The sequence below is a fragment of the Ipomoea nil genome, unplaced genomic scaffold, assembly GCF_001879475.1.
Source record: "Ipomoea nil cultivar Tokyo-kokei standard unplaced genomic scaffold, Asagao_1.1 scaffold0188, whole genome shotgun sequence".
NCBI classification, from domain to species: Eukaryota; Viridiplantae; Streptophyta; class Magnoliopsida; order Solanales; family Convolvulaceae; genus Ipomoea; species Ipomoea nil.
In genome coordinates this window covers 3,558,428-3,586,130 of record NW_017616616.1, presented here as the reverse complement: position 1 = coordinate 3,586,130, position 27,703 = coordinate 3,558,428, and the positions used below count along the sequence as shown (strand labels likewise).

General features: G+C 36.1%; 3 protein-coding genes across 8 annotated transcripts; 2 read left to right on the top strand and 1 right to left on the bottom strand.

The window, feature by feature from the left end:
* Positions 1–553: 553 nt before the first annotated feature.
* Positions 554–5,591, bottom strand: LOC109183731 (TMV resistance protein N-like). Of its 2 annotated transcripts, XM_019333799.1 has the most exons (5): positions 5,022–5,590; positions 3,627–4,716; positions 2,500–2,787; positions 2,286–2,370; positions 1,024–1,122 (listed from the first exon to the last, which is right to left on the bottom strand). In XM_019333799.1, the coding sequence occupies exons 1-5, from the start codon at positions 5,510–5,512 to the stop codon at positions 1,079–1,081; spliced, it is 1,998 nt and encodes a 665-aa protein (XP_019189344.1). In that variant the 5' UTR covers positions 5,513–5,590; the 3' UTR covers positions 1,024–1,078. The 2 variants fall into 2 exon arrangements, with proteins under 2 accessions (XP_019189336.1, XP_019189344.1); XM_019333791.1 differs by lacking the exon at positions 2,286–2,370 and having other exon boundaries at positions 554–1,122; positions 5,022–5,591.
* A 10,814-nt stretch (positions 5,592–16,405) lies between these two features.
* LOC109183741 (65-kDa microtubule-associated protein 3-like) lies at positions 16,406–21,014 on the top strand. The gene is made up of 13 exons (XM_019333809.1): positions 16,406–16,711; positions 16,904–16,992; positions 17,103–17,309; positions 17,414–17,656; positions 17,907–18,116; positions 18,204–18,359; positions 18,505–18,658; positions 18,886–19,037; positions 19,130–19,217; positions 19,510–19,583; positions 19,677–19,751; positions 19,849–20,104; positions 20,227–21,014. The coding sequence occupies exons 2-13, from the start codon at positions 16,921–16,923 to the stop codon at positions 20,637–20,639; spliced, it is 2,100 nt and encodes a 699-aa protein (XP_019189354.1). The 5' UTR covers positions 16,406–16,711; positions 16,904–16,920; the 3' UTR covers positions 20,640–21,014.
* A 2,519-nt stretch (positions 21,015–23,533) lies between these two features.
* On the top strand, positions 23,534–27,574 carry LOC109183763 (AT-hook motif nuclear-localized protein 1-like). Of its 5 annotated transcripts, none has more exons than XM_019333835.1 (6): positions 23,534–23,638; positions 24,293–24,694; positions 25,075–25,142; positions 26,189–26,320; positions 26,695–26,859; positions 26,942–27,574. In XM_019333835.1, the coding sequence occupies exons 2-6, from the start codon at positions 24,334–24,336 to the stop codon at positions 27,227–27,229; spliced, it is 1,014 nt and encodes a 337-aa protein (XP_019189380.1). In that variant the 5' UTR covers positions 23,534–23,638; positions 24,293–24,333; the 3' UTR covers positions 27,230–27,574. The 5 variants fall into 5 exon arrangements, with proteins under 5 accessions (XP_019189380.1, XP_019189397.1, XP_019189386.1 ...); XM_019333852.1 differs by lacking the exon at positions 23,534–23,638 and adding an exon at positions 23,680–23,854; XM_019333841.1 differs by lacking the exon at positions 23,534–23,638 and adding an exon at positions 23,680–23,904.
* Positions 27,575–27,703: the final 129 nt, after the last annotated feature.

Genomic DNA, 27,703 nt, shown 5'->3' with positions numbered 1-27,703 from the left:
GCCGCTAATATTCTGTTGCCAAATGACGGAATTTTGTAGTGTGATCTTCAATAATGCTAGTTTCTTCCCTTTTCTTCCATCTGCACTCCAGAACTTTCTTCTCTCTGCTCGTTTTTTTTTTCCACAGATCTTTCTTTCTGACATCCAATCCAACTGGAAATTTCATTATAGGTAAGAATATAATAAAAAACAACGATTGGAATTTATGATTCGTATAAAAATCTGTGAAAGGAAATCAATAAATAATATAGAGGATGACTCAAATTAAAGAGAGAAAAAAACAATACATATGTACCTCCTTAACACTTTATGAGAAATAATCGGTATAGAGTCTTTCAACTTTATGTAACCAGAGAAATGCAACTGACACAACCTAGTATAAGGCACGTGTACTAAATTAACCATGTACCACACCCGCACTCTGCTTTAAGCACAAAAGCATAGCGCTCCAGCCACTCCACTCTGCTCTGTTCTGTCCAACGCCTACCATTCTCGAATATGTAAGAGATGTACACAACATGAACAAAAAGATGTTTTTGGGTCTCATATTTGGCGCTTCCAGAAATTCTCTTCTTCTTCTTCTTCAGTGTTCTACTCAACTTTAGTGAGGGGTAGAAGTTGTAGGGAGCCATCTTTATCTCTGTACAATGCTTCAACTCCTATTTTCTTCACCACACTTGCTTCAACTCTTAATGATGATCTAAACCGATCTGTGTAGAATCCTTCATAAACATCAGTTATTGGTGTAGCTTTGATGAGTTCTCCGGCTTTTATATCTTCATACCCATCATTGTAAAGATGATTAGCTGTAATGACATGTAAAATTGAAATTCCTTCCACTTCCAATTGGATCCCATAATAATTATACCATGTAAATCGGAAGGCTTTAGAATCATGCTTTTTTTCAATTCTGATGCTATAATGACAATAAAGTGGTGGGAGTAGTGGAGCCGGATTGAACACAACCAAAAAAACAAATCCATAAAATTCCAATGTATGATTCTTCAAATTGGATGATGGATTTTGAAATGATATTGACGATTTTTCTTTCTCACATCTAATCCAACCAGGAATTTCATTACAAGCAAGAACACCATTGGAATTCATGGAGCGTTTTAAAACCTGTGAAAGGAAATCAAACATATGTGACAATACTAAGAATTAATGGATAGAAATTACATAGCACTAAAATTTTGTCAATAATTAATATAATAGATGACTCAAATTGAATAGCGGGGAAAACATATGTACCTCAATGCTTTTTGAGAAATCGGTATGGGGAACACTTCCAAACACCATTGTCCTTATGGAATGAAGATTCTCCCAACCTTTAAACTCCTTCAACTTTTTGCAACCGACGAGATGCAAATAACGCAACCCCGTACAATTTGATAAGTTTGATACTTCTTCAATCAACTCACAATTTTCAACCCTAAGATCTTGAAGTTTTGGAGGAAGTTCTGGGAGAAATTTCAGGTTTTGGCAATCATCTAAGCAAATTTTAGTAACATTGGGAGGAAATTTTGGAAGCATTTTAAGGTTTTTGCAATTAGATAGAGTAATTCTATAAAGATCCAGAGGAAGTTCTGGGAGCATTTTAAGATCATTGCACCTATATAATCTAATTTTTCTAAGATTGGGAGGAAGTATTGGGAGAATTTTTAAGTTTTTCCAATCATTTAAACAAATTTCAGAAAGATTGGGAGGAAGGTCTGGAAGCATTTCAAAATTTTCACAACCACCTAAAAAAATCTCCCTAAGATTGGGAGGAAATTCTATGAGCATTTTAAGATTTTTGCAACTAGATAAATGTATACTCTTAAGATTGAGAGGAAGTTTTGGGAGCATTTCAAGGTTTTCACAATCATCTAAAGTAATATACTCAAGATTTGGAGGAAGTTTTGGAAGCATTTTAAGACTTTTGCAACTATCTAATAAAATACTCGTAAGGCTATGTGGAAGCTCTTGGATAATTTTTAGATTGTCACAATGGCACAATACGACCTCTTCAACAGTGTGAGGAAGTTGTTGGAGTACTTCTTGGTCCTTGCACAAATTCAAGCAAATTGATTTAAGGTTGAACAAATGAGACAGGTTGGAGAGCACCCCATAAGTACGGGTATTGTTAAGATTTAGATCTTGCAGTGACCGCAAATGGCTGACGTTCTTTGGAAGTTTCTTTAACTTTTCACAGCAACCAAAATTTAAAGAAACTAATTTCCCCAATTCTCCGATGGAAGAATGCACCTTTAACAAACTTGAGCACCACGCAAATGATAACTTACGGAGATTTTGACAGCCACTAAAGTTCGGAGTCCTTGTGAGATGTTTGCACCAAGAGAAATCCAAAGACTCGAGACAATGAAAATACTGTTTTGATCAATTCAATAAACAAGAAGCAACAGAAATTAAAAACATATATTGAATTATAATTTATTATCTTTAACTATTTTGCTATAACAATGAGTTATAAATAAAAATTAAATATTATCGAATTACCTTTAGAGGGGCTTTAAATTCTTTGATATTGCTATTCCCTATTTCCAAACTCACAAGCTTCTCAAAAAAACGACTTGATGGAATATTGATAGATTCCAAAGGGCAATGGTTCCATCGCAAACATCTAAGCACCTTGGAACTGGATAGATGTTTGAATTTTCCATCAAGATGGACTTCATCAATTTCAAGAATTCTTAAATTCTCCATGTTCTTAAATGCTTTTGTATTGTACTTCACATTTTTCATAGGAGAGTAGTTGAATACAATCACCTCAATCTTTCTTGTACCCTACACATAAAAAGCAAAGTTAGTTAAACAAACACATAGGCTATTTTGTGTGGTAAATAAATGACTATTTTAAGAAAACAACAATATAATGTATAAAAATCTTTAGAGGGTTTTAGGTAGCGAACTCTGATTTATATTCTTTAGATTAAATTCTACTAAATATACTTCGAGTTTAAGGTGTTACTAGCTTTAGTCCTTAACTTATATAAATCTACGATAATAAGTCCTCCAATTCTCTAAAACAACCAATAATATATAGTCCTATAAGTTTGAGATGCTACCAACTTTGGTCCTCAACTTACAAGCCTACCATAATGAGTTCCCCAACTTCTCTAAAGCTACTTAGTACGCTTGTAAGTTGAGAACCAAAGGTGGTAATGCCTCAAAACTCAAAGAACCTTTAGTGAAATTTACTCTATTCTTTATAAGAAAACGAAGGATAATTCGAACTTTCTTGAAATAAAATATTAAAATGTTAATGATCAAAGCCTTGTGCTATTTCAACTATTGATAATGTGTAACTTTTTTTTTTCGATGAGAAAAATTCGCAGTACCTATCCAAAAGCGTGCACAAAATAAACATAAAGTGAAGTACACAAAATTTAGAAAATCTAACACATTATGCATTGAGGCTTGGCAAATAATAGAAAATCATTAATTTGTGTCATGCTAATCCCATCAGAAATTATCAAGAAGATAATTTGTGGTAAATAAATAGTTATTATTATATTTTCATAAGAGGTAAAGCATCACTTCATTTTTTATATGAAATAGTAAAGTCAGTTGCTGTAAGATTTATGCATAATAATTGAGAACGAAACAAATTTAAAAATCATTACCTTTTCCTCTATAAGCACATCATGGATATCATAAGGACACCACAATCGACTACGCTCACTAGGATTGTTGGGTGACTCCGAACGAATAATTTCTCTTCCCATCTCTCGAATTAAGCTATGCATACTAACCCAATCCTCGTTACAATTTATCAAGCATTTGTCAACCAAGTCTTGAATTTCAATGTCTGAGAAATACCCCATGTTATCAATTTTCTCCTTAGAAACTCCATTTGATAAACAAACAAGATCAAGAAAAAGAGATTTTATATGATCATCTGGAAGCCCATCGTAACTAATCTTAAGTTTAGCTTGAATGTCATTATTAGGAATTCTTTTCAATTTTTCAAAAGCACTAATCCAATGCTTTTTCGAATTTTGACGCAGATAAGCCCCTAAAACTTCAAGAGCTAATGGAAGTCCCTCACAATAAGCAACTATGCCATCTAGAAGCTTATTATAATCTTCATTTTGCAACGCAGGCTCTTCAAATGCATGTAGGCTAAACAGCTGCAAAGACTCCTCATAGTTCAATACCTTAACTTCATAATGTTCGTCCACCTTCAACTCTTTAAAAACATGTGCCTCTCTTGTGGTTAAAATAAGTCTACTTCCTCCACCAAACCAATCTCGTCCTCCACATAATTTATTAAATTGATTTCTATGCTCCAAATTATCAAGGACAATAAGACACTTTCTTGCTTGAAGTCGCCTTTTCATCAACATGATTCCTTCGTCTATACTGCCAATGTCAATCTCCTCATTAAAAAGATTCTTAAAAAGCTGTTTTTGTATAGTTTTTATCTGATTGTCTTGTTGTCCTGAAGTTGTTGAATCTATCTCTATAAAGCAGCTCCTTTCAAAATATACAAAAAGCCTGTTATAGACCGCTTTTGCAAGAGTTGTCTTCCCAATACCTCCCATACCATGTAACGCAATCATACGGACACCATCATGAGATTCCCCGAGCAATAACTGGATCACATGCTCAACACGATAATCAAGTCCTACCGTGTTGGGCACAAACATCGGTACTTGTCTTACTATCAACCGAACCTCCTTGATTATTGCATTGATAAAGTTCGATTCATATCTTCAATATTCAAAAAGAAAACAAAAATATAATGAAGAAATTTGTGATTGAATACATAAGGAGGCTCAAAATGTGAAGTATATTATGTATTTTCAACATAGAATATAATGTCATTATAAGATATTGAAATACTTCTTTTTTTTCCTACCCTTAACTATTTATGATTTTGTAAAGAGATAACATATGAATTCAGGTTAAAGAAATAAAAGAGAACCCTCTCAAATAAATCAAATGCGCAATAGCACATGATTGCTCACAAAAATTAAGAATTATTCAAAGAAAATAATGAGAAAGTAATACCATACCCGTTGGTAATGCCTTGCAAATCCCATCCTGACATATCTGCAACTTTAGTCAGAGCATCTCTCCAATTTTGTACTTTATCACCTTTCCCAAAACGTTCTTCGTGCTTTGCAAAAGCCAAGCCATAGTTCCCACTTTGTTTACGCACTTGAGAAGGATCAACATCGTAAAAAATGGGAAAAACTATTTGTTTTCCCTTCTCCTTACACTCCACAATTTGCAAAACTTCATCAAGGCACCACCTAGAGGATGCATAGTCTTTTGAGAAGACTATCATAGAGATTTTTGAATTTTGAATTGCTCTAGTGAGCTCAGGAGCAAGATATTCACCCTTTCTGAGTTCTTCATAATCTCTAAATGTACGGATTCCAGTTTGATACAGCGCAGAGTAAAGATGATCAGTGAAAGTTTTGCGTGTATCCTCACCTCTGAAGCTCAAGAACACATCGTATTCCCAAGCAAAAGATTCATGAGCGATTGGGGGTGTTGCCATCGATGGACACAAAACTGAGCAAAACAAGGAATTGAAAGCTATAAAAATTAGAGTGCAGATGAATAGCTGTGAAATTGAAGACTTGAATTTATAGAGAGAAATTGTAAAGTAGATGAGAAATGACAAAAGGAAAGAGGAATGAAAATGCTTATCATTTACGTGGAAATTTCCTGGGTTGAAAAGTCCAATTGGCTCATATAATTTTTTTTTTAAATAAAATAAAATAAAAAATCATCACCTCTTCGGCTCTTCTTCTACTTTGTCCGGCGGCGTCTGCTCCTCTTCTCCATCGCGGTCTTCTCTCCTCTCTCCTGTTGTTGCCATCGCCCTCTTTCCCTTCCCTTCCGCCACCGCCCCTTCTCCGGCTCTCCTCCACCATCTCCAGAAAAGCTTCATTCTCAAAAATAAAAATAATATTTATATCCGTTGTGGAGTTGGATTTTGGAATATTTTGGTGGGGTTTGCAGCTTTGCCACCCACGTTTTGTTCTTCTTTTTAAAGTTTGAACCCCAACTATAAAGCCCCATATCCCGACTCAATAGAATATTTAAAATGATGTAAATTATGATAATTCAACTTAAAATGAATTAGAGGTTAAACATTTACTTGCTGCGTATAATGAACCCCTTTCATTTTAAAAGATTGCTCTCATATTACGAGACTCAATCTTTGATCATTTTTTTTAACTTTCATCTTTATGAGGGGTCGTTTGGTTCATGGAATGTAGATTACCTTAGGGAATGTTAGATTGCTGGGAATGTTAGATTCCTGTATTTGGTTAAAATTGGGGTATGTAATATAATCATGTTTGGTTTAGGGTTATCTTTTATATACACTATAATATCCTTAACATATTTTCATATATTTTAATAAATTTAAAAATTAAAATAAATAAATAAGATAACGGTATCATATATAATTACATGATTTTAAAATATTAACTAAAATCTTAAACTTGAGAAACAAAATTATTTTATATGCTAACATAACATAATAAAAATAAAAATATATATAATTACAAAAATAATTATATATATATATATATATATATATATATATATATATATAATAAACTAACATAACCAAAGCTACCTTACATTACCTAAGATTTTGAAGGGAATCACATTCCCTTCAAAATCCTATGTGGAAGGAATGTGACATTCCTTGAGAATGTTAGATTCCCTAAGATAATATGAACCAAACACCAGAATGTGAGCTTTGAAATGTCACATTCTCTTGATTATGTTATATAACCTGAACCAAACGACCCCTGACAATCAAGCTGCTCATGAGTGCGTTTGTTCTTGATTTGCAGATGGGTTGCCATCTTTGACACCCACTTTAGTTTTGTTTATTTGTCTTGTTGTTTGATACGCAATAAAGGAAAGAAATAATTGGTGGTTTAATTAGGGGATGGTCTACAAGGAATGAATATATGTAATTAGAGGATAATTGACTAAATATTAGTATAAGGAAATTATGTATATTAGAATATATTATTACATTGTATAGTTAGAATAATTGTAGTAACTTAATTATTATATGTGTTAGTAATTTAGTATAAATAGGTCCATTGTATATGAATACGGGGAACCATTCAGAGGAAATATATTGTCATTCTACTATTCTAGTCTATTCTTCTTGGAGCCCACACACGCTCGAAGTGTGAAATTGGAGTTTGTCGTAGAAGAAGAATAGACTAGAATAGTAGAATAACAATATATTTCCTCTGAATGATTCCCCGTATTCATATACAATGGACCTATTTATACTAAATTACTAACACATATAATAATTAAGTTACTACAATTATTCTAACTATACAATGTAATAATATATTCTAATATACATAATTTCCTTATACTAATATTTAGTCAATTATCCTCTAATTACATATATTCATTCCTTGTAGACCATCCCCTAATTAAACCACCAATTATTTCTTTCCTTTGTTGCGTATCATTGTTCTAGACAAACAAGTAGACTTTTAAAATTCCAATAGGTTTTTAAAATCATATAAAAAGAAGTATTTTGTATCTGGCATGAAACAGTATTGTACAAATTTTTACACTACAACCCATGAGTCAACTAATTCATGTGTACGGGGTATAAATAATTTTATTATCACATCAATGAATTTTAAAAAAAATTAATTATATACAAAGAAAATGACACTTGTTTCTTCTGTGTTGTTTACTTATAGCATATTTTTCCCCTGTATTTTTTATATAACCACTTTATCTCCTCAATTGTTTTTAAAGTGACTATTTTCCCTCTCTCCATTAAATAAGTGTTAGTGTGTTAAATATGAGGATAAAAATGACATTTCACTTATTATTATTGTTATTATTATTATTATGATGATTATTATTATTATATAATGGAAGGGTCGTTTTTTTTTTTTGAGACAGAAATAGAACATTACCTTTTGGGCAATCTGGGATCGCTTGTGAACTTCACGAGCCTCCTTCTTGCGTTTGCGTTTGAAGTGATCATGGCGGTAGCCATTTCTCTTCATGTGCATGTGATCTCCCTGCGGCATGTTTGTCGACGACCAAAATCCTGGAAATTTTCATATTTAACAGCCATTTTAACAGCTATTGTTGTTATTATTATTATTATTATTATTATTATTATTATTATTATTATTATTATTATTATTATTATTATTATTGCAATAATAATAATGACTGAAATGACATTTTTACCATCATATTTAACAGCCCTAACACTTATTTAACGAAGAGTGGGAAAATAGTCACTTCAAAAACAATTTAGGGGGATAACATGGTTACATAAACAACACAGGGGTAAAATATGCTATAAGTAAACAACACAGTGGAAAAGTGTCATTTTCCCTTATATATACAAGAATTGAAATATCTGAACAGCATCTTAATACAATACAGAAATTGTTAATTGTATAATAGGTACAAAATATGTTAATTGAGAATATTGTCCATGATATAACAATTGTGATTAGAAGTATTGTCCCTAGCCCAATTCATTTGCATGAAGAGGCATGCCATAAGCCCAAATCAAGATAGTCTGATTATCACCAAACTCACATATGATCCAAATCTAGAATTAGAAAATTCAAAGCCTCACTAAGAAAAAAAAAAAAAAAAAAAAAGCCAAGTAAATATAGTATAATTCTCGTACTAAAATGTCATGAATTTACTTTATATCAATATTTTTTCCAAAGCTTCATCACAAACCTCTTATACTTCGATAGTAATCAATGCTATTCACTATATATTTCAATGTTTCATTATCACATCCTTAACACAAATACCTCTTATATGGGTCATTTTGAGCTTATAATGACTCTCTTCGTGTTGTGAAGAGGCTGAATGGCTACGCCATTTTTTCGAGGATATTATTGTACCTCCAATACGTGTGCATTGCGATAGTCAAACCACAATTGGAAGGGTACAAAGTAACATATATAATGGTAAGTCTAAACGTATACGTCGTAGACATAATACATTAATACTATTAAACAACTTCTCATAATGGGTGTTATCTCTGTTGACTAAGTAAAGTCAATGAATAATATAGCAGATCCGCTAACCAAAGGGTTTAGCAAAGAGGTTCGTAGAGAAGTTAACACGAAGAATGAGTCTAAAGCCCTTGGAATAAAAGTTATGGATACCCAACCTAGCTAGTACCTAGATTCAATGGGACAACTAAATTATAAAACGAAACATATCATTGTGGAAGTCTCAAAACCCCTAATATGTTGCCATTCCACATACCACTATAATCCCAATTGACATTCAAAGCAAAAGCGCCCCCTTACAGGACTCTTTAAGTAATCTGCTTCAACTTAAAATCGAAGTTCCTCATCGAAAATGCATAGCCTTGGCGAAAACATCAAGATCCTCCAAATTTAGAAGTTTCTTTAATTAGATACTGCAAATAGTAAAAATGTAAGAATGATTTCTCTTGAATTATCTTGATGAGGTCAGTTCAAACGGGTCACGTCTAGATGATCTCGATTGTACTCGTATATTCCATATCAAAGGTCATGGATGATAATGGGAAGACTTTATCTTTGTGAACTCTAATAAGTTATTTTCTCACCAGGAACTTACAAAAGATTTTTCACTTTTTGAGGGAGGAGAGTAAATGAACATACTTCCTTGCAAATCTTTGGGTAGATAAGTAATTAGGATACTTCAATACTCTTCCAACAACATTAGATTTTTTTTTTTTTTTTTTATTTTTTTTTTGGTTCAATAGGAGGGGAGGGGAGGGGGTGTGGACAAATCCCAGCAGCTCACATGCTTTAGACTCTAACTTATATGAGCTTGATAGCACCAATGTAATCTTCATTAACTGTCCTCCTAACCTCGATCAGGGATAGTAAGCTCATTCAGTCGTTGTCAACCTGGAATGCTAAGTTGGCAAGCATATCGGACACAATATTTTGTTCATGAAAGATGTGTACCATTGAGCTGCCCCCACTATGTGCATCTAATTTCTATTGTTATCTACAACATTAGTGATCAATCTTGAGGGGATTCTCATTCCAGTAAGCAACTCTATCGCTTCTGCTTTGCAAAGTCACTTGAACCTCAATCAATCCAAACCCTCAGCTCCATGCCCGTCGCACACCTTTTATGATGGGTTAGCACTCCGCTTCTAGACTATTGTTTGCTTAGATTCTGCAAGTGAAGCATGCCTGCCAATTTCCCAAATCGCGAATAGCTCCCATTGACATTCAGAGCAAAAGCGCCTCCTTGGGGCTCTCTAAGTAAGGTTCTTCAACTCAAAACCAAAGCTTCATCCTCCAAAACGCAAGAACTTGGCGAAAGCATCAAAGACCTCTAGATTAAAAATGTATATATATATTAAGAAAATGGGATCATCCTAAGTCAAAATATGTGCAGACTAGAGACGAGGCACAATCTTAGAAGATTCAGACGAAATTCAGACACAAAAACAAAGTAAGATCGCAGGTTATGCCTAATCTAAGAAGGACAAGAGTCAAAGGGGTGCTTTACTACTACTTACTTTACTAATAAAACCCCCAAAATCATTAACCTGGGCGAACCCGGCCACCGATTCTCTGAACAGTACACCAACCCCCGCAAGCACAATCGATTCAGCGAAAGAGAAAGGGAGAATGCCAGGGAGCTTCGAACCCTGTCAGGGTAGCTGAATTCACTCATAGAAACAGAAGAGAAGAGAAGAGAAGAAAAGAGAGAGAGAAGGGTAGAAATTGAGGTTAGAGAGAGAGAGAGAAGGATTTGGGAAGTTGGGTTCGTTTTTCGGTGTTGCCGGAAGAATGAATCCGAGCAAAGTTGAAGAAGATATGTTCCACCACCATTTGAGCCCGCACCACCACATCCTTGATCAATCTCAGCCGCCGCTTCTTGACCACCGCGCCGAGGAGGAGGAGCCCTTCGCCTTCCACGACCTCGTGCTCTTCCGCGACGAGGACGAGGACGACGCCAGTCACACCTCGTCGGAGGCTGAGCTCCCAATCCACCAAAATCAGCACCAATCGCCCTCCCAACCGCCGCCTCTCCTCCAGATACACAACCAACCCAACTTGGACACCTCCGTTTTCCGAAGCCCTAACCCTAGCCCTAATTTGGGCGCGGAAAATGCCGACGCGAACAGAGCCGAGAAGCGGCAGCGCTGTGCCCCAGCATACATCAGCCCCGAGCCCCACATTTCCTCCCAATTCTACACCTTCAACAAGGAATCTCACTCCCTAATGATACGCTGCCTCCTGGAAGGCCGCGCCGCCACTCCAGATGAGATCCGCGCCGCCAATCCCTCCTCCGTGCTCTCCAGCTGGCGCTCTGTATGGAAGGACCGCAACGAGGACACCGCCTACCTAACTGCCTGGAAGCGTATCCAGGATAAGCTCAGTGCCCATGTCGACACTTCAACTGGTAATGAATACTTGTACTTCAAGAACAATTCCAATCAATGCGTTTCCCATGTTGACCAATGGCATGATATAGTCGCACATTTCCACTGCGATGCCGAATTAAAACACTTAGGGCTCAAAGAAACCTTAGAAAGAATCAAGCAGATGTGGACAGTAGGTGCTAAATTTTATGGCATTCCAGAAAGTTATATTAGAGTATGTGTGGCTGCGTGCCCCGTGTGCCTAGATGAGTCATCGGGGTGTGCTCCACGCAGCAAACGCCGCAGGTTTGAGTACACAGAATCAATTGATGTTCCAGCTAAAGAAGTGCCCACTAGGTTACAGCAGTTAGCCGCGAAACATAAGGTGGTCTTATGTATAAGACAGAAGTATATACGGTATAAGCCGTTTATGGCTGAGGTTAAAGATTACACGTGTCACCGAGCAGGAGAGCCAGCGTCCTCGAAAAAATCAAGGATTTTAAAGAGGGAGCCTTATGCGTCAAAGCGGTGTGGATGTGGGTTTAGAATCAGAGCTATTGTGCCGATATCAAACTATAATGAGAAAGATAAGACATTTGTCTATCAAGAGGAGGGGACAGCTGTATTTAAGTTGTATGCGGTGCATTCTGGGCATGAGCCAGGTCCATTGGATGGGAATGCTAGGATCATGCATCGGGTTGTTGGGCATAAAGGAGGCTTTCTGATGGACCAGGAAACAATTTACGGGGTGGGAGAGGAAGCAGAGAATGAAGATTTTGGGCTCCTGGGGAAGGATGAAGGGGATATGCAACACTCAATTTTGCAGCAAGTGCAGGAAGTGAGGAATGAGATCGAGCTGCTGGAAGGGGAAATTAGGAAAATACCGCACGAGCTTTTGTGTTCAGCTTCTAGGGAACTGTTTGAAGTTGTGAATAAGCTAAAAAATGTTAGAGAGTATGGTTCTAAGTCGGGTGGATTGCTCTCTGACAAACAGAATTCAGGAGATGTTTTGATGGGGGAAAATGACCTGGTAGATTGGGGTGGTGATCATCATCAAAGGATATACGAGGATGGCAAGGATGCTGAGTTTATTGAAGAAGATGAAGACAGCTTTGGAAGAACACTTGGAGAAGTTGCTTCTTGGGATCAAATAAGGACAGGCAGTAGAAGTGAGAAGGATCTGCTTGGTGAGACTTGTAAATCTGAGAAGCCACTCAAATGCATTGAGTTTGATGAGAAAAGTATTCTTGATTGCGGGGATTCAAAATTGACCAAGCCCTTAAGGCATGATGAGGGTATAGATACAGATGTAGGCTTTGTTGTAGAGAATTTCTATGAAAATCCTAAATGGTTTGACTCACCCTGTGGCTTAGACTCCGGAGCAGATTGTGGTGACGGTGAATTCAGGCATGGGGGGATTGTGTAGAATTCATACTGCTGGTGAACCCACTCTAACTCACATCTGAGTTTTTTTATTGGTGCTATTCATCTGTTTCTATTGTTGGAAGTGGGTCATACATGTATGTAAACAAACAATTAATGCCTTTCATAGCCTCTTAGTTGTCTTTGCTGTTTGTAATTCTGTAAAGTATGGCCACTGGGCTACTCTGCACATACTTTTCATGACTATATTTTAACTTGTTCCGAGGTTCAAAACATAAACTCTGGCTTATTATTTGGATATTTTTGAGTGCCCTTCCTTGCTGTTATTATGTTTTTACCTTTTCTGTTGATACAGACATGATAACTTCAGATTATGGCATTATGCTGTTGGGTCAAATATTGCACACCTTTATTATTGTTGCTTGCACCATTTATCTTACCGTAATAATTAAGCATTGTCAAGTTGCTCCATTGTGCATTCATCTTCATGTGGAGATTAGTTGGTTGGTACTTCATAGCAAGTACCCTGATGAGAGCATCACTCATTTAAACATGATATATTTACTTTGTGTCTATGGAGATAATTTGTTCATTCTACTCTTGGATCTATTGGGAGATAGTATTGAATCTTTCATCTAGACAATGGCAAGTTATCAGTTGGTATGTTTCCCTCTAATTGGACTTTCTTGTTAAATATTTGTTGTTCATGGTTTCTAATCATTTTAAATGAGGCAACATTTTAGGTTCTTATAAATCATGGCTGATTTCCATATGTGATCTCAACATTAGAAAAAGAATGCCTTTGCCTCTTGTGAAGGGTCTCAAGCTTGAGATTACATGGAGAAATTTCAAAATGTTCAAGACGGTGAAGGAGGCTGCTTTACAATTTACTGGGAGCCATCAAAGTCAATGCTATCAAGAATGTAACTTGCACAAACTTTGCTGGCTGGCTGTGCTGGTGAGCAATCATACAACATTGAATACCCTATTTCGGTGAGTAAATATGTCTGTATTGGTCCCCACAGTTTCCCCTTTTACATTTTGTTATGAACTTATGATTCTCTCCTTAATTGAACCTTCTAGGCATTTCTATCAATTGTAATGGGAATGATGTCATGTTACATTATGAAGGTTGGGCTTTGCATAGTGTCCAAATATTCTTCTGTTGTCCATGAGGCTATGAGTTTAGACCTTGGAAACAAACTCTCTCCCAATCCTACTTAAAACAGAGCTAGGGTCGAATAAATTTCCCTAAACCTTGCATTGTGCAGCAAATCTGATCTTTCATACATATTACTGTTGTTGCCTGCTAATACCATTAACTGTTATCTAGCATTTGGTTAGAGCTGTTAGTTAGTGCTTCATTTATGCCGCCTTCCTTTTCTCTTCCTTCCGATGGTTGCTATAAGTTGAAATACCTTCCTTTTTTTTTTTTTTTTTTTTTTTTTTTTTTTTTTTTTTTTTTTTTCCACTTTGTGTTCTTTTTGGCCATGTTGTTATTGCCCTCCTATAGTATCAAGTCTCAGATAATCTTTGTGCCAAAAAGGTTTTGTGGAGGTGCAGGGAGGAAATGGTTGTATAATTACATTTGATAGCCAGTTTTAACAATAATTCGCATTGCACTTGAATTTCAGGCTTTGTATGCGATGCTACGCAGATTCCAAGATGGATGAGAATAGGGAATTCCTATTCGCTCTGGTTTATCTGTTTTAAGCTGAAGTCCACGATTTCAGAAGCCAACTTTTTTTGTTTGAACAGGTTGACTGGCGAGGTTTGTCCAGCCCTTCTTTCTTAACTAACTGGTATTTAATTTGCAGAAGTGCTGGAATATGGCAAGTGTTGCAACCAGGCAGGTGAGGTCACCGATAATGGTATATGTTATGTGGGTTTCAGAATTGATCTGTGACTGCACCTAAGCCTTTCAGGCTAACCACATTAGTGGTTTTTTCACAGTTTTTTTAGGCAAACTAGGCTTATATGGATGAGAGAGAATTTAAAATTTTTGGGTCTTCATGCAAGGGTGGTTTTTTATGGGACCCGCAGGATTAATATAGCTGCAAAATTTGGAGTTCTCCTATTGTACTATGTTTTGACTTTTGATAGTTGTGATCTTGTGTGGAATGTGGATGCATATAAGAGAGCTTTTGGTCAGAAATATTGTGTGCACCACCCGTCATATCCATTGAAAAATTAATTTGTGTAAGTCTGCGGTCACCACCAGAAGGTATGTTCTGAGTAAAGTTATCCTAAGGTTGGACCACAAACTAGTAAACCAATCTTAATTTGTTCAAATTAAGAAGACCAATATAAAGTTCACGAGGAGTAAATTTGAAATTTTGTGATTATCAAAGCAATTGCTTGATCAACTTGGTAATTATCTCTTAGATTTTAAGATGGTATCTTATCATGATATTTTTACTCAGGTTTATATAGTTTGAAGCCTTTTTCAGGATTGAGACTTGATGTTATCTATTGATGTTGTGAGCCTCCTGAAAAACTCAATGTTATGAGCCCAAGAAAAAAGAGTTATTTTTTCTCAAGTTGATTAGTATTTTATACACTTTAATGCGGGAGTACTTGACATTGTAAATATTTATATCCAATATTTTTATGACTAAGAGCATCCTTATCAGTTGGGGTTATTAGGGGGAGAATGTAAGAGTGAGTAGGAAAGAGAATAATGTGGGAGGGGAGGGAAAAAAAAATCAAAACTGATTTTATAAAAAGTATATATATAAAAAATAAGCATGTCATTTCTCTATTGGTTCTTTATCCTTCATCATTAATTATTTTTCTTGGGCAGAGTAATATCCCAACATTTGCAGATGCTCCCCACCCCTTCTCTCTCTTGATTCTCTCTCTGCCACTATGGCATTTTGGCCTCAAAAGTAGTGAATTCTCCCCTATTTCTCCTTTGATGTAGATGCTCTAAAGACTAACACCTTTACATGTAAGGTTTGGACAATGCTATTTGTATCAATTTTTTGTATGTACAAATTTAATGAGTTAAGTCAATCCATGACAAATTAATTAATTTGAAAATTGTAAGAAAATTAATTTGTATCAATCAAGAAAAACACCATGCAAGTTCGTCCGGGCGCAAAAACTTTGATGGTCTGTCAAGTAAATATCACAATTTTACCTAAATCACGGGCAAGGCTCTTTCGGAGCAACCCTCACTATCGAAGCGGGTGAGTTCTTGGGAGCAGCTAGGGGTCACATATGTTGCATGGGGATCCTCAATTTAGGCGAAGTATTGGAGGATCTATCTTGACTTAAAAAGAAAAATTGGCGTCATGTTGTTGTGAAAATTAACTGTTTCAATGTTTACAACATGTTAAAAACCCCAGACCGCTCTTATTCGGTGTCTTACTATTTTATCTGTATGATCAGTGAATGAACTCGTCCATACTCTTGCTAGGGCAGGTAATTCACAGCCTGATCATTTAGTTAATTTTGTCATTACTCCTAGTTGTATTCGCCGGATAAATTTGCTTACCGTAATAATTTTGCAATTGTGGGAAATAGAGAACAATGATCCCTCATTAATTCCAGCAAGAAAGAGAAAATCTGTTTTTACTTTTGAAATTCAAAATCCGTACGGATTGGAATCGGCATCGTCTATATAGCCAGAAAACGCGCTCCTCTCATAAAGGCGGGATTTTCCCTCTAGGATTTGATTTGAATGGCACAATCTGCAACCAAACAAGCGTTACGGATTTCTATAATGAATTCACCAATTTACACTACTAACCGTTAGGAAACAGGACAAAACCACCGCAACTGATCGCCATTCTCACTCTCCACCATTTCGTTACGTCATTTTCCGACCTTCTTTTCCCACTCTTTCACTCACAGCTTTTGAATTCCGGCGATCACCGTTCTCCTTTGTGGCTTGTTCTCTCAGTTCTCATACATCGCGCTTTCTTTCACCGCCAGGACTGTTAGGTATCATACGTTTACATTTGTTGATTTCATGCATTTTACGCTAAAGGAGTGACTGTTCATTAATCCTTCGAGGATTGATGTTTTTATGGAATTGATTAAACGTTACTTGTGATTGAGTAGATTATTTAGGTTATTTTGTCTTGTTTAGCTGTTTATTTTAACTTAACTTTCTATATGGTTCTGTCTTTGAAGGGAGAATTGCTTCTGACATGTATAACCGCCAGAACGATCAGTCTTTGCGAATGGAAACAACTTGTTGCTCTCTTCTATCTGAGCTGCAGGTTTGCGTAAACTTTAAAGTTCATCTATCAGTTTTACGAGATTCTCATTTTTGGATATTTTCCTGGTATTCTATAATTCTATGGTGACAATTTTTTGTTAATGGTATCAGAAAATATGGAATGAGATTGGAGAGCCTGAGATTGAAAGGGATAAGATGCTCTGTCAACTTGAACAGGAGTGCCTAGAAGCATATAGAAGAAAAGTGGACCAGGCAAGCCGCAGCTGTGCTCAGCTGCGGCAAGCGGTTGCTGAGTCTGAAGCAGAACTTGCACGTATCTGTGCAGCACTTGGGGAACAGCCAGTTAATGTCAGACAGGTGAGTGTTGCATTTTTTTTTTTCTTTAATTCTTATCATAAATTAGACCTGTTCGTGATAGCTAGGAATTTGGTAATGTATAATCAATCCTTCTGACTGGACAGAGTTCAAGAAGCTTGAAGACAGAGCTTCAAGCTATTATGCCTCTGCTAGAAGAAATGAAAAAGAGAAAATTGGAGAGGAAGCATCAATTTTCAGAAGTTCTGGATCAAATAGATAGTGTCCTGAAAGAGCTTGGTAAATCAAGAAAGGAACTTCAGCATATGATTGCCCTTGATGAAAGTGATTTGTCATTAAGAAGACTTGAAGATATGAAAAGCCACCTGCTTTCACTGCAGAAAGAAAAGGTTCCATCTGTCTTTTTCTTACTAGTCATTGTTTTCTGCTCTGTTTAATTATACTGACATTCATTATAAGATTTCTGAACCATGTGGATTTTATGAAATCTCTTAATATTTTGAAATGTATTCATGACTTCCATTATCATTTAAGAGGTGCTTTGAGATGTATCACTTAATTTGCTTCTTCTGGTGTCAATTCTGAGATTGCTCTAAATATTGTGAAGGTCTCTAACCATATCTACATAATTCTTCTCAGAGTGACCGCTTGAAGCAAGTTCTTGACCACTTGGAATCTCTCAATTCATTATGCATTGTGCTTGGTATTGATTTTAAAAATACCATTGGTGAGATCCATCCAACATTGGGTGACTCATCTGCCTTGAAAAGTGTAAGTACAGAGACAATTGAAAGGTTATCTGCTGCAATCCACGAATTGAGAGAAGTCAAGATACAGCGACTTCATATGGTTGGTATTGGTGTTTTACCTTGTATTATTTCCATATCTATAATCGCTGTTCTTGCCTGTTGTAGTTGATCATTGCTGTTTCCTCAGCTTCAAAATCTTGCAACCACAATTGTGGAGCTGTGGAATTTGATGGATATGCCAGTGGAGGAACAACAGCTTTTTGATAATGTCACACGAGCTATAGCTGCTTCAGAAAGTGAATTAACTGAGCCGAATGCTCTCTCTTTAGACCTTCTTAAGTCTGTAAGTTACTGTAATAATATTTCTGTTACTGTATGCTGCTATATCTTTCTGTAGTGTGGAGATTCCCTTGACTAGATTTTCCTGCTTGTTTTTCCCTTGGATAAATTTGATAAAAGAAATGAGAGTTATTTGCAATGCTTTGTAGGCTGAAATTGAGGTTTCAAGGCTACAAGAAATGAAGTCAAGCAAAATGAAGGAAGTCCTCTTGAAAAAGAGGATAACATTGGAGGAACTATGTAGACAGGCTCATTTAGCAATTGATGATTCAATTGAGTTTACTGATGAAACTATAGAGTCTGGTAAAGTATTTTTATAATTGGTATACATTAGGGATAAAGTTATGAAATATTTTCTTTAATAAACTAGAGTGATAAAATTAAAGGCAATTTCAAAGGTTTGGTTTAACGATGATGAATAAAAGCTTTTAATGCTTGGGTTGTTTCTGTTGAGAATATGTTATCATTGTTTGAATATTTGAAGTTTCTGTATGCTGCTTTCTCGTTATCACTCCTTTTGTCATTTTTAGGGGCAATTGATCCTTCGCATCTACTGGAACAACTTGAGATCCAAATTTCCAACGTTAAAGAAGAAGCTTTTAGCAGGAAAGAGATACTTGAAAAGGTCGAAAAGTGGTTAGCTGCATGTGAAGAGGAATCATGGTTGGAGGACTACAACAGGGTTGGCCATATACTATTTGTGAATTATGACTGGCATACACATCTCATGACTGGCCTCAATGCTTCTGATTCTAACTAAGTTTTTTTCTTTAGAATGACAACCGATACAATGGTGGAAGAGGTACACATCTCATGCTGAAGCGAGCTGAGAAAGCCCGAGCACTTGTGAACAAAATTCCTGGTACAAAACTACCTTTCCTTTGGAATTATCTGTTATTTATCATATCATTCTAAAGACACTAGTATTCTGGACTTGACTGTTTTCGCATTATAACCCATGTTTCTGGAACAGTGGTCTGCATATCTGGTAGATTTGGTTTTATTAAGGTTTTTAATTGAATTTTGCCAAACTTGATTAGTGATGGCGAATTCTCCAAAAACCAATTCACTTCGGGATATTCAAGTTGCTTGTTAATTCTGAAGTTTAAACATTAGATTTGATAATAATGTTTCCATTCTAATTCTGGAGACAGGAATGTTGGAAGCATTGACTTCAAGGGCAAAAGGCTGGGAGATAGAAAGAGGAGTGCCATTCTTGTATGATGGGGTAAGCATTTTATTAAACTTTTGCCTTGTCATAGATCTTCTCACTTATTGTCTTTTATTTGATTTGCCACTTTCTCTCTCTCCCTCTCTTCAGGTTAGCCTTCTTTCAATGCTTGAACAGTATGGCCTTCTAAAGCAGGAGAAAGAGTTAGAACGTCAGAGGCAGAGGGTATGCATTGATGCTGGCTACTAGTTATGTTGATTTCCCAGGATGGAATGTCAGCTCTGTAGATTACACTAAAATTCTATTTTATTATGCATTTTAGGACCAGAAGAAGCTTCAAGGACAGCTTATGGCAGAACAGGAAGTACTTTTCGGATCAAAGCGCAGTCCATCACAAAGCGGAAAGAAGAATGTTGTTGGAGGTGCAAGCAATAAGAGAATTTCAGTGGGAGGAGCTATGCTCCAAACACCATACACTGAAAGGGCACCTCTGTCTTCTCACTCTCTGAAGAAAATTAACCCTGTGAAGCAGCAAGCTCTAGCTAATATTACTCAAAACTATGTTGCCCTCTCATCTGGTACTTTATACTCTAACCTATTTGTAGTATCTGGATAACAGATTAACAGTGACACTCTTTCATCCATGATTAGTGTAACTTCCTATTATATAATGTGGTTTTCTTTTGTTTCCTAAATGCAGGTAGGAGGGAAAGTTCTATGCATGCTAAACAGCCCTCTTGCAACAAATCAAATCTGCAGAAAACTGAACCAACACAAAGGAAGCCTCTGTCCCCCATATCTTCACTCTCATTCAACACCTCCTCTGCAAATATAATGGACAAAATCAGCGAAAGCGAGGAACTCAGGGAAATGCCAGCCTCATTATTGACGACTCCCATCAAGAATGTCTCCGGTATTGGAGGAAACGCCACCCCGAAAACCATGCCAATCCCAATGCCATCCACCCCGGCTTCAGCAGCCTCCTCCATTGCCATGCAGATGGGCATGACACCTGCTCCAGTTGCTGCCACTACTCCTATGGTTGGTCATGATGGTGTGGAATATTCTTATGAGGAGATGAGGGCTGGTTTCCTTCTTCCTAGATTACATTAGTAACCGGACCTAACACGTCAGAATACTCGTGTGACTAAAAGTGCGAGAATATTTCTCAACCTGGAGTAATGACTAGATTTTCCACTCTCCAAATTGGGTGATTTGGTTTGGTTGGCTCTCACCTTCTCAACCTGTTGACAGAAAGTCATGAAGATATTAATGGCAGTGTAGTAGTGTACAACTACAGTCTACAGTATTAGTTGCAACAAATATATTGACATTTGGCACTGGAAAATCTTTTCTTAAGGACAGGTGAATTGGTCCAACCACTCAGGTTTGAATAAGTTTTTCCCAATTCTGTGAGTGCACTTCAAAAGGTGATCACACCGATACACTTGAATTGGTCTCCCTCTTTCCCAAAGCCAAAAAGGGAACAATTAAAGTACAAATTTCTCGAGTTCTTGCGTGTAGTCTAAAACAAGGAATTTCTTTCACCGGCCAAACATTATTTTAAAAGATGAAAAAGTAACTGTGGTCATTATATGAGTTTTCATTTGACTGGGTCATCTCATCTTTACATAATTAAAATCATCAGCTATTTTTATATTGAAAAATTAATAAATTTGATCCCCAATTATAGGAGTATAATAGACACACAATCTCTGAATTTTTACGGAACTGTACCAAACACCTTTGCTCAGATGATATGTTTGTGGCTTTTTTTGAGAAAAGGTAAGGTCACACGATCAAACTCCAGTAGGAAGGTCAAGTCATAGGGTTGAATTTCGGTGGTGGAGTTTGACTCTTTGAGCTGCAGTAGATAAAAAAGGACCTACAAATTTTTATAATTAAAAGATTAAGAGTTTATTAAACCTTTATAATTGAGAGATCAAAAATGCAGTGTTACTTTTTTATTTAAAAAGAAAAAATACTAAAGATGAAGGTAAGACCAAGTGGTTTGTGATCCACTGGTATCCGATTTGGCCCTTATGTGGGTGGTTTAGTGTTCAAGCCTCAGTGAATATTGTGTATATGTGAATGTCCCCCTAATATATGTGTCAAGCATTCATATTACACATAATCAAATTCTGATTGTAAAGTGCAAGTGACAGAAAAAAACACATAATATATATTACTGTATTTTGTAATAGATGCAAATATATGCAGCAGAGGGCAGTGGCATTAGTTTAGTAATTGAAGTAAAGTGGAAGGGCAGGAGTATAAGAGGGGGGTAGGGTGTAATTGAAAAGGACAAAAAGTAGGTCAGCGGCATGAAAAAGGTTGACTACTCCGACAACCTCTTTGGTCCCCTACCTTCTCTTTTCAGCTTTATTTTGTCTTAACATTATTTTTCTTTCATTTTTAAATTCAAAACAAACACCGTCCTCTTATTCCTCTTTTACCAAATTACCATCCTCCAACACCTCCCCCACCCCCTAGCTCAATTCTTTATTTCTCTTGCCCCGGACTTCAAAGTTATTAAACTATATTCCAGCTAGCATGAGTTTTGTTCAATAGTTCAGTAGACGTAATTAAAAAAAATAGATTAAGATTTAAACATTATTCACAGTAACAGTGTGAGAATTATGTTTAAAATTAACAAATTTTTTGCACGCACCGACATTTGATCCTGTTTGTTGAATCATTGAGTCACCATGATTTACATCCTCTTAAATGCTCTATCAAATCGAGGTGTGGGAGTACTATTTCAACCTTTTAGGTACTGTCTGTTGAATCATTGAGTCACCGAAATATTGATTGAGAATTTAACATTTTGGGAGAACTAAACCATATTTCAACCTTTTTGGTACTAGTGCAACTAATTTATTACTTAATGAGAAAATGATATTTTTACCCCTTAATAATCACAGTTAAGTAAATTTAATTTTGTACTTATTTATTACCTAGATTTAATCTTTTTTTTTTAATATTAATAATGACATAATTTCGAAATCTCTATTCAAAGATGTACATTGGATAAATTTTATTTTTGTATGTTATAATCTATAAATGATACGAAGTACATGAGATGTGAACTGCAGTAATAAAATCATGTGTGATAGACTCAATCAAAATAGTGTTAATAAAAATCAAACTTTTAACTAAGAGATTTAATCTTTTACTTTGTATCTACTATAATAATCCTCACTTTATTAAGTGACACATATTGATTGCATATTTAATTTTTGATAAACTAAATACATGTAATCATCTGTTTTTTTTTTTTTTTTTGAAAGTTACTGGCTCTATTACATTGTAGTATCTGTTCATATACTTTCTCAACCTCTCAACCTACTGAAACACAAAGAACCAATAACGCCTCCACTGAGGCTTGAACTCATAATCTTCCAATTGGAAGTCCAACCCGGATACCATTAGACCACAAAGTCCAACCCGGATACCATTAGACCACAAAGAACCAATAACTTTTTTTTTTTTTGAAAGTTACTGGCTCTATTACATTGTAGTATCTGTTCATATACTTTCTCAACCTACTGAAACACAAAGAATCAATAACGCCACTGAGGCTTGAACTCATAATCTTCCAATTGGAAGTCCAACCCGGATACCATTAGACCACATAGTCCTGGTAATACATGTAATCATCTACTTTATTAAATGTTATATTGATGACATGTTTAGTTTTGAGGGATTAAATACATTGATAATAACTAAAAGACTAATTTTATGTTTTATATTATTAAGAAAACTAAATTTAGGAAAGGTTAAAAGTCACATGAATTAATTAATTAATTAAGACTCTTTAACAAAAAATTGGATTTAAATTTCTTCACTCATTTCATTTGGCCTTTGCATCTACTGTAGAAAAAAGTTGAAATTCTGACTGAAATTTCATTTTACTCTTTTCTTTCTGGGTTTTCCTAGTGGTGTGTCTCTGTCCAAAGCCTAATAAATAAATAAATTTAAAAAGAAAAAAAAAAGGATTATTTTTCTTTTTGTTTTTCTAGTCTATTCTTCTTCTTCTTGGCTCACTGTAGTGTTATTTGAAATTTGATCGGTGAAAATAGTGGATTTCAAAGGTCTTTTTGTACAAGATTGTAAGTCATGCTGCAGACTGCAGTGATTTTTATCATTTTCTTCCCTTTTTTTTTTATTAAAGAGAAAAAAATATTTTTTGTAAATTTTTATTTGCTTAAAAATCGTATCTTTATTCATGTATCTGCTAGATTTTGAGTTATTAACTTTTTGGGTCTCTTTTTGTTAGTTTGCATGCTCTCATCTTGAATTTGGGAGGAAAAGTTAATTCGATCTTGGTCTGCACTTGAGCTCTTACTGCTCTAGTATTTTCTCTTCTAATTTCTGGGTATTTTATTTCTGTAAAATTTTGAAGAAAATGCTGGCTTTGCATGCAATATTCTTACTTCTAAGCTCAAGAAATTTTCTCCTTCTTTACCTTTATTTTGTGCTTTCCTTTTGGTGTTCTTTTTTTTCTTTTTCTTTGGTGGGGGTGGGGGTGGGGGTTGGTGGGGCTCTCATAGTTCTGTTTATTTCTGTGTTCTGGGTTTTAGAGAAACTATTGTCCTTGTTCAGTGCAATTTATTTTTGTATACTGTTTGTGTGTGTATATACTGTTTAACCTTATTTTCTTCAAGTCTACACATTTCCCCTAATTTAAGGTTTCTGGTTCTTGAAATTTACTGACATTAATGATAGTGTTAATGAGTTGAATCTGATGCATGTTTGTGGTATAGGCTGTTCTCTGCTGTAGCAGCTGTCAAGAATCTATAGTACTATGATAATGGAATCAAGTTCAGGGATGAATCCAGGACCATCTGGCGTGACAGTGATAGCCCCCGAGGCTCCATCGAGCTATCATGTGGCACCGAGGAATGATGGCAATTCTTCCTTGGTCCCAGGGGCTTCGCACTTAGGTCCATCTCCAGTTAATGCTGGTGGGATTCTTGGCAGTTCTGAGAAGAAGAAGAGGGGCCGACCGAGGAAGTATGGGCCAGATGGGGCTGTGGCTAGGGCACTTTCGCCTTCCTCCTCGGCCCCACCGGCTCCCGGGGGCAGCTTCTTGGCTGAGAAAATGGGTGCCCCACGGCCTGCTTCTGAGAAGAAACAGCGCAGCAAAATTGGGGCTGAGAATTTAGGTTTGTGATTCTGGGATTCCCGTGTTTTTGTGTTTTATGAAGTTAAGGAGACTGAAATCAATTGATTTTGATTAGTTTGCAATGATTATATATATTGGATCCTTATAAAGTGAAAAGTTTGTGCTTGGACCTTGAGTTTGTTCGATTTGCCACATTAATGGTTATTATTGGAAATCATTATCTATTGTGTTTTTCTTTATTCTTTTTGTTGCGTTTTGTCTGGCGAATGTTGGGGATTCTCAGTGATCTTGGTCTGAAAATACTTACAAATATGGCTTGCTTAAGTACAAGCATTTGAATATATTCCTAGGATTGTTGTGTCTTTGGGCACTTTCTGCGTATGAATATTCATTGCAGTAATGCTTTGCCTTCGTGTTTAGGTGACTGGATTTCATGTACAACTGGCGGAAACTTTCTACCACATCTGATAACTGTTGATGCCGGGCAGGTATGTTTTGTCATAAAGGGCCAACTTTTTGTTAATATATACTTCGTTTGCTAAACGAAGTTTGCTCCTTAGTTATATAGCTTAGTGGGAATGGAGTTCTTTTCTTCATCTGTAGAACTATAGTGTCGTTTCCTCGGATATATGGTTGCTTTTAAAACGCAAGGCTACTTAATTTTGAGTTTCATTCCCCTCGGATGTACCCACAAAATTATTTGCTTAAAATTAGTCCCATTGGTGAAAGAAATCCAAACCTTTGGGCGATAATGAAATTTGTAGCTATATTAAATTTCGTAGTTTTGTACCAAGATGTGAAACATTGGTACAATTCTAGCCAATTTTTCTTTAACTCGGTCCATACCCCTATTGGGTTTTTTGGCATTGCTTAATCATTGATGCTTGTGTTGATATTCCGGGTAAGCCCATACCCCTATTGGGATTTACTACTTCGAGCAAGTAGAAAGGTATCCCGGGAAAATAAAAACAAGAAAATAAACAAAAATAACCCAATAGCTATGCCCATTTCACCGAATAATTTCCATAGCACCCCATTTTGGACTTTTCTTCATGAACAAAAAGATAACGTTCTCGAGTTTTTGCATAGTAGCTCATGCTATGATTGTCATGTGTTGTAGGTTATTTCATTCATCTCTTTTTACTTGATGGTTGCAATCATATGGTACTTCTATTATGTTTACAATTTGAGAAGAACACTTATACCTATAGCCTATAGGCTCAAATAATCACGGTAGACCATAATTAGATTTCAATCCCCTTTGTTACATGCTTATACGATATTGATCTAGACCCCCGATGTTGAGATTTTTATAGTTGTGCATTTGTATCTAGTGCACATGTGCTTTTGGATTGTACGTGACATTGTCATTTCAAAGAGACCAAAAGATTGCCAAAAGCATATCAATTTTGAGTTCTTTTTTCTAGATCCGGTTTATTCAATTATCTAGAACTTGCTAAGGATGTGGATTTTTTTATTTTTTTTCACCGCTATTTTTTTTAATGGAAATCTATGTCACCCTTTGATTGTTTAGGATGTTACCATGAAGATAATCTCATTTTCACAGCAAGGACCTCGAGCTATTTGCATTATCTCTGCTAATGGTTTGATATCAAATGTTACTCTTCGACAACCAAATTCTTCCGGGGGTACTTTAACTTACGAGGTCTGCCTCTTTATCTTCATTGTTTTTATATATGCATTTATTTATTGGTTTATATCAATAGTATCCTTTGTCAGCCAATGACCTTATGGTCTAGTGGCATGAAGTGACTCTTTCTGCTTCAGTACGTTGAAGAAGTAGCTATGAACAGATACTACATTGTAACAGAGTCAGTAGTACTAAAAAAATAGTATCCTTTGTTTTAATCTGCACGATTGATGGGATTGATAATATGTACATAATAAAGGTAGAATCTTTGAAACTCGATTGGTGTGATGGCTTCATCTTATCGAAAAAAACTTGAACTTTGTGGATTTACTATTTACATTGCATCTTCAATTGCGAGAAATTTATATGCTTGTTTGTGATTTCGATAGGGTCGCTTTGAAATCCTTTCTTTGTCGGGATCCTTCACTCCTACGGAGTTCGGGGGATCTCGGACGAGCAGGACTGGTGGAATGAGCATATCTCTGGCAAGTCCCGATGGACGTGTAGTGGGAGGAATGCTTGCGGGGCTCTTAATAGCTGCCAGTCCCGTCCAGGTAATCACCTTCGATCTAACGACTTTTCTTAGTGAACTTTATTTTGTCACTAACGACTTTTTCTTCTCAAATTATATCTCAGGTAATAGTGGGCAGTTTTCTTCCGAGCAATTTCAACGAGTTTAAGACACCGAAGAAGCCTAAAGCCGAGCCCAAACCCATTTCCAATTCGCAAGTCGTCTCGGTTGCTATGCCTCATAATCCTAACACGGATACCAGAAACCCCGGTCCACTAGCCATGGTTTATCCGGGATCTGGAACACCAAGCACCGTGCCTCCCTCTATAACAAATAACTGGGGCGCTATAACAACCGTGGAGGACTCGAGGAAGGCTCCAACCGACATAAATATATCCTTGCAGGGCGAGTAGTTCATTCTCGGAGATAATTATGACATTCAATAACTTATAGATGCACAGTAAATTGCCAGCTTTAAGCTATCATAGGATCGCGTAGAGAGCTTCTTTCTTTTCTTTTTTTTTTCTTTTTTCTTTTTTTGCCTGTTCGGCCTCGTTTAGTCTTGGATGTTGTCTGTTGTTCTGATGTGATTAATGTCTGTCCATGGCAAAGCTGCTGGGATGCAGTTGTAGGAATATGAACTTTTTACTTGCTGGGCTTTACTGAGCAGCTTATATTGGGTTCCCATCTGCCACTTTATTGAGATATTTCCAGGATTTTGAGATTAACAAGTAATTTATTAAATGTTTCATTGTTTATGGTCCTCCATTTTCACTAATTTTAAGGTTTCTGAAGTGTTTGTACTGCTGCAATAGCCAATATGTAATGGACTAACCAGGAATCTATAACCAACTACTATAAAGTTGAAAGGGACTAATGCATTGAGA

Bases quoted from the DNA above. Each gene is read 5' to 3' on its own strand.
- LOC109183731 (XM_019333791.1), bottom strand. From the start codon at position 5,512: ATGGCAACACCCCCAATCGCTCATGAATCTTTTGCTTGGGAATACGAT. The intron at 4,717-5,021 runs GTATGGTATTAC...TGAATATTGAAG, and splicing joins TTGCAAGGCATTACCAACGG to ATATGAATCGAACTTTATCA. The intron at 2,788-3,626 runs GTAATGATTTTT...TTTTATGTGTAG, and splicing joins ATGTGCTTATAGAGGAAAAG to GGTACAAGAAAGATTGAGGT.
- LOC109183763 (XM_019333835.1), top strand. From the start codon at position 24,334: ATGATAATGGAATCAAGTTCAGGGATGAATCCAGGACCATCTGGCGTG. The intron at 25,143-26,188 runs GTATGTTTTGTC...TTGATTGTTTAG, and splicing joins TAACTGTTGATGCCGGGCAG to GATGTTACCATGAAGATAAT. The intron at 26,321-26,694 runs GTCTGCCTCTTT...TGATTTCGATAG, and splicing joins GGGGTACTTTAACTTACGAG to GGTCGCTTTGAAATCCTTTC.
- LOC109183741 (XM_019333809.1), top strand. From the start codon at position 16,921: ATGTATAACCGCCAGAACGATCAGTCTTTGCGAATGGAAACAACTTGT. The intron at 17,657-17,906 runs GTTCCATCTGTC...AATTCTTCTCAG, and splicing joins TTTCACTGCAGAAAGAAAAG to AGTGACCGCTTGAAGCAAGT. The intron at 20,105-20,226 runs GTACTTTATACT...TCCTAAATGCAG, and splicing joins CTATGTTGCCCTCTCATCTG to GTAGGAGGGAAAGTTCTATG.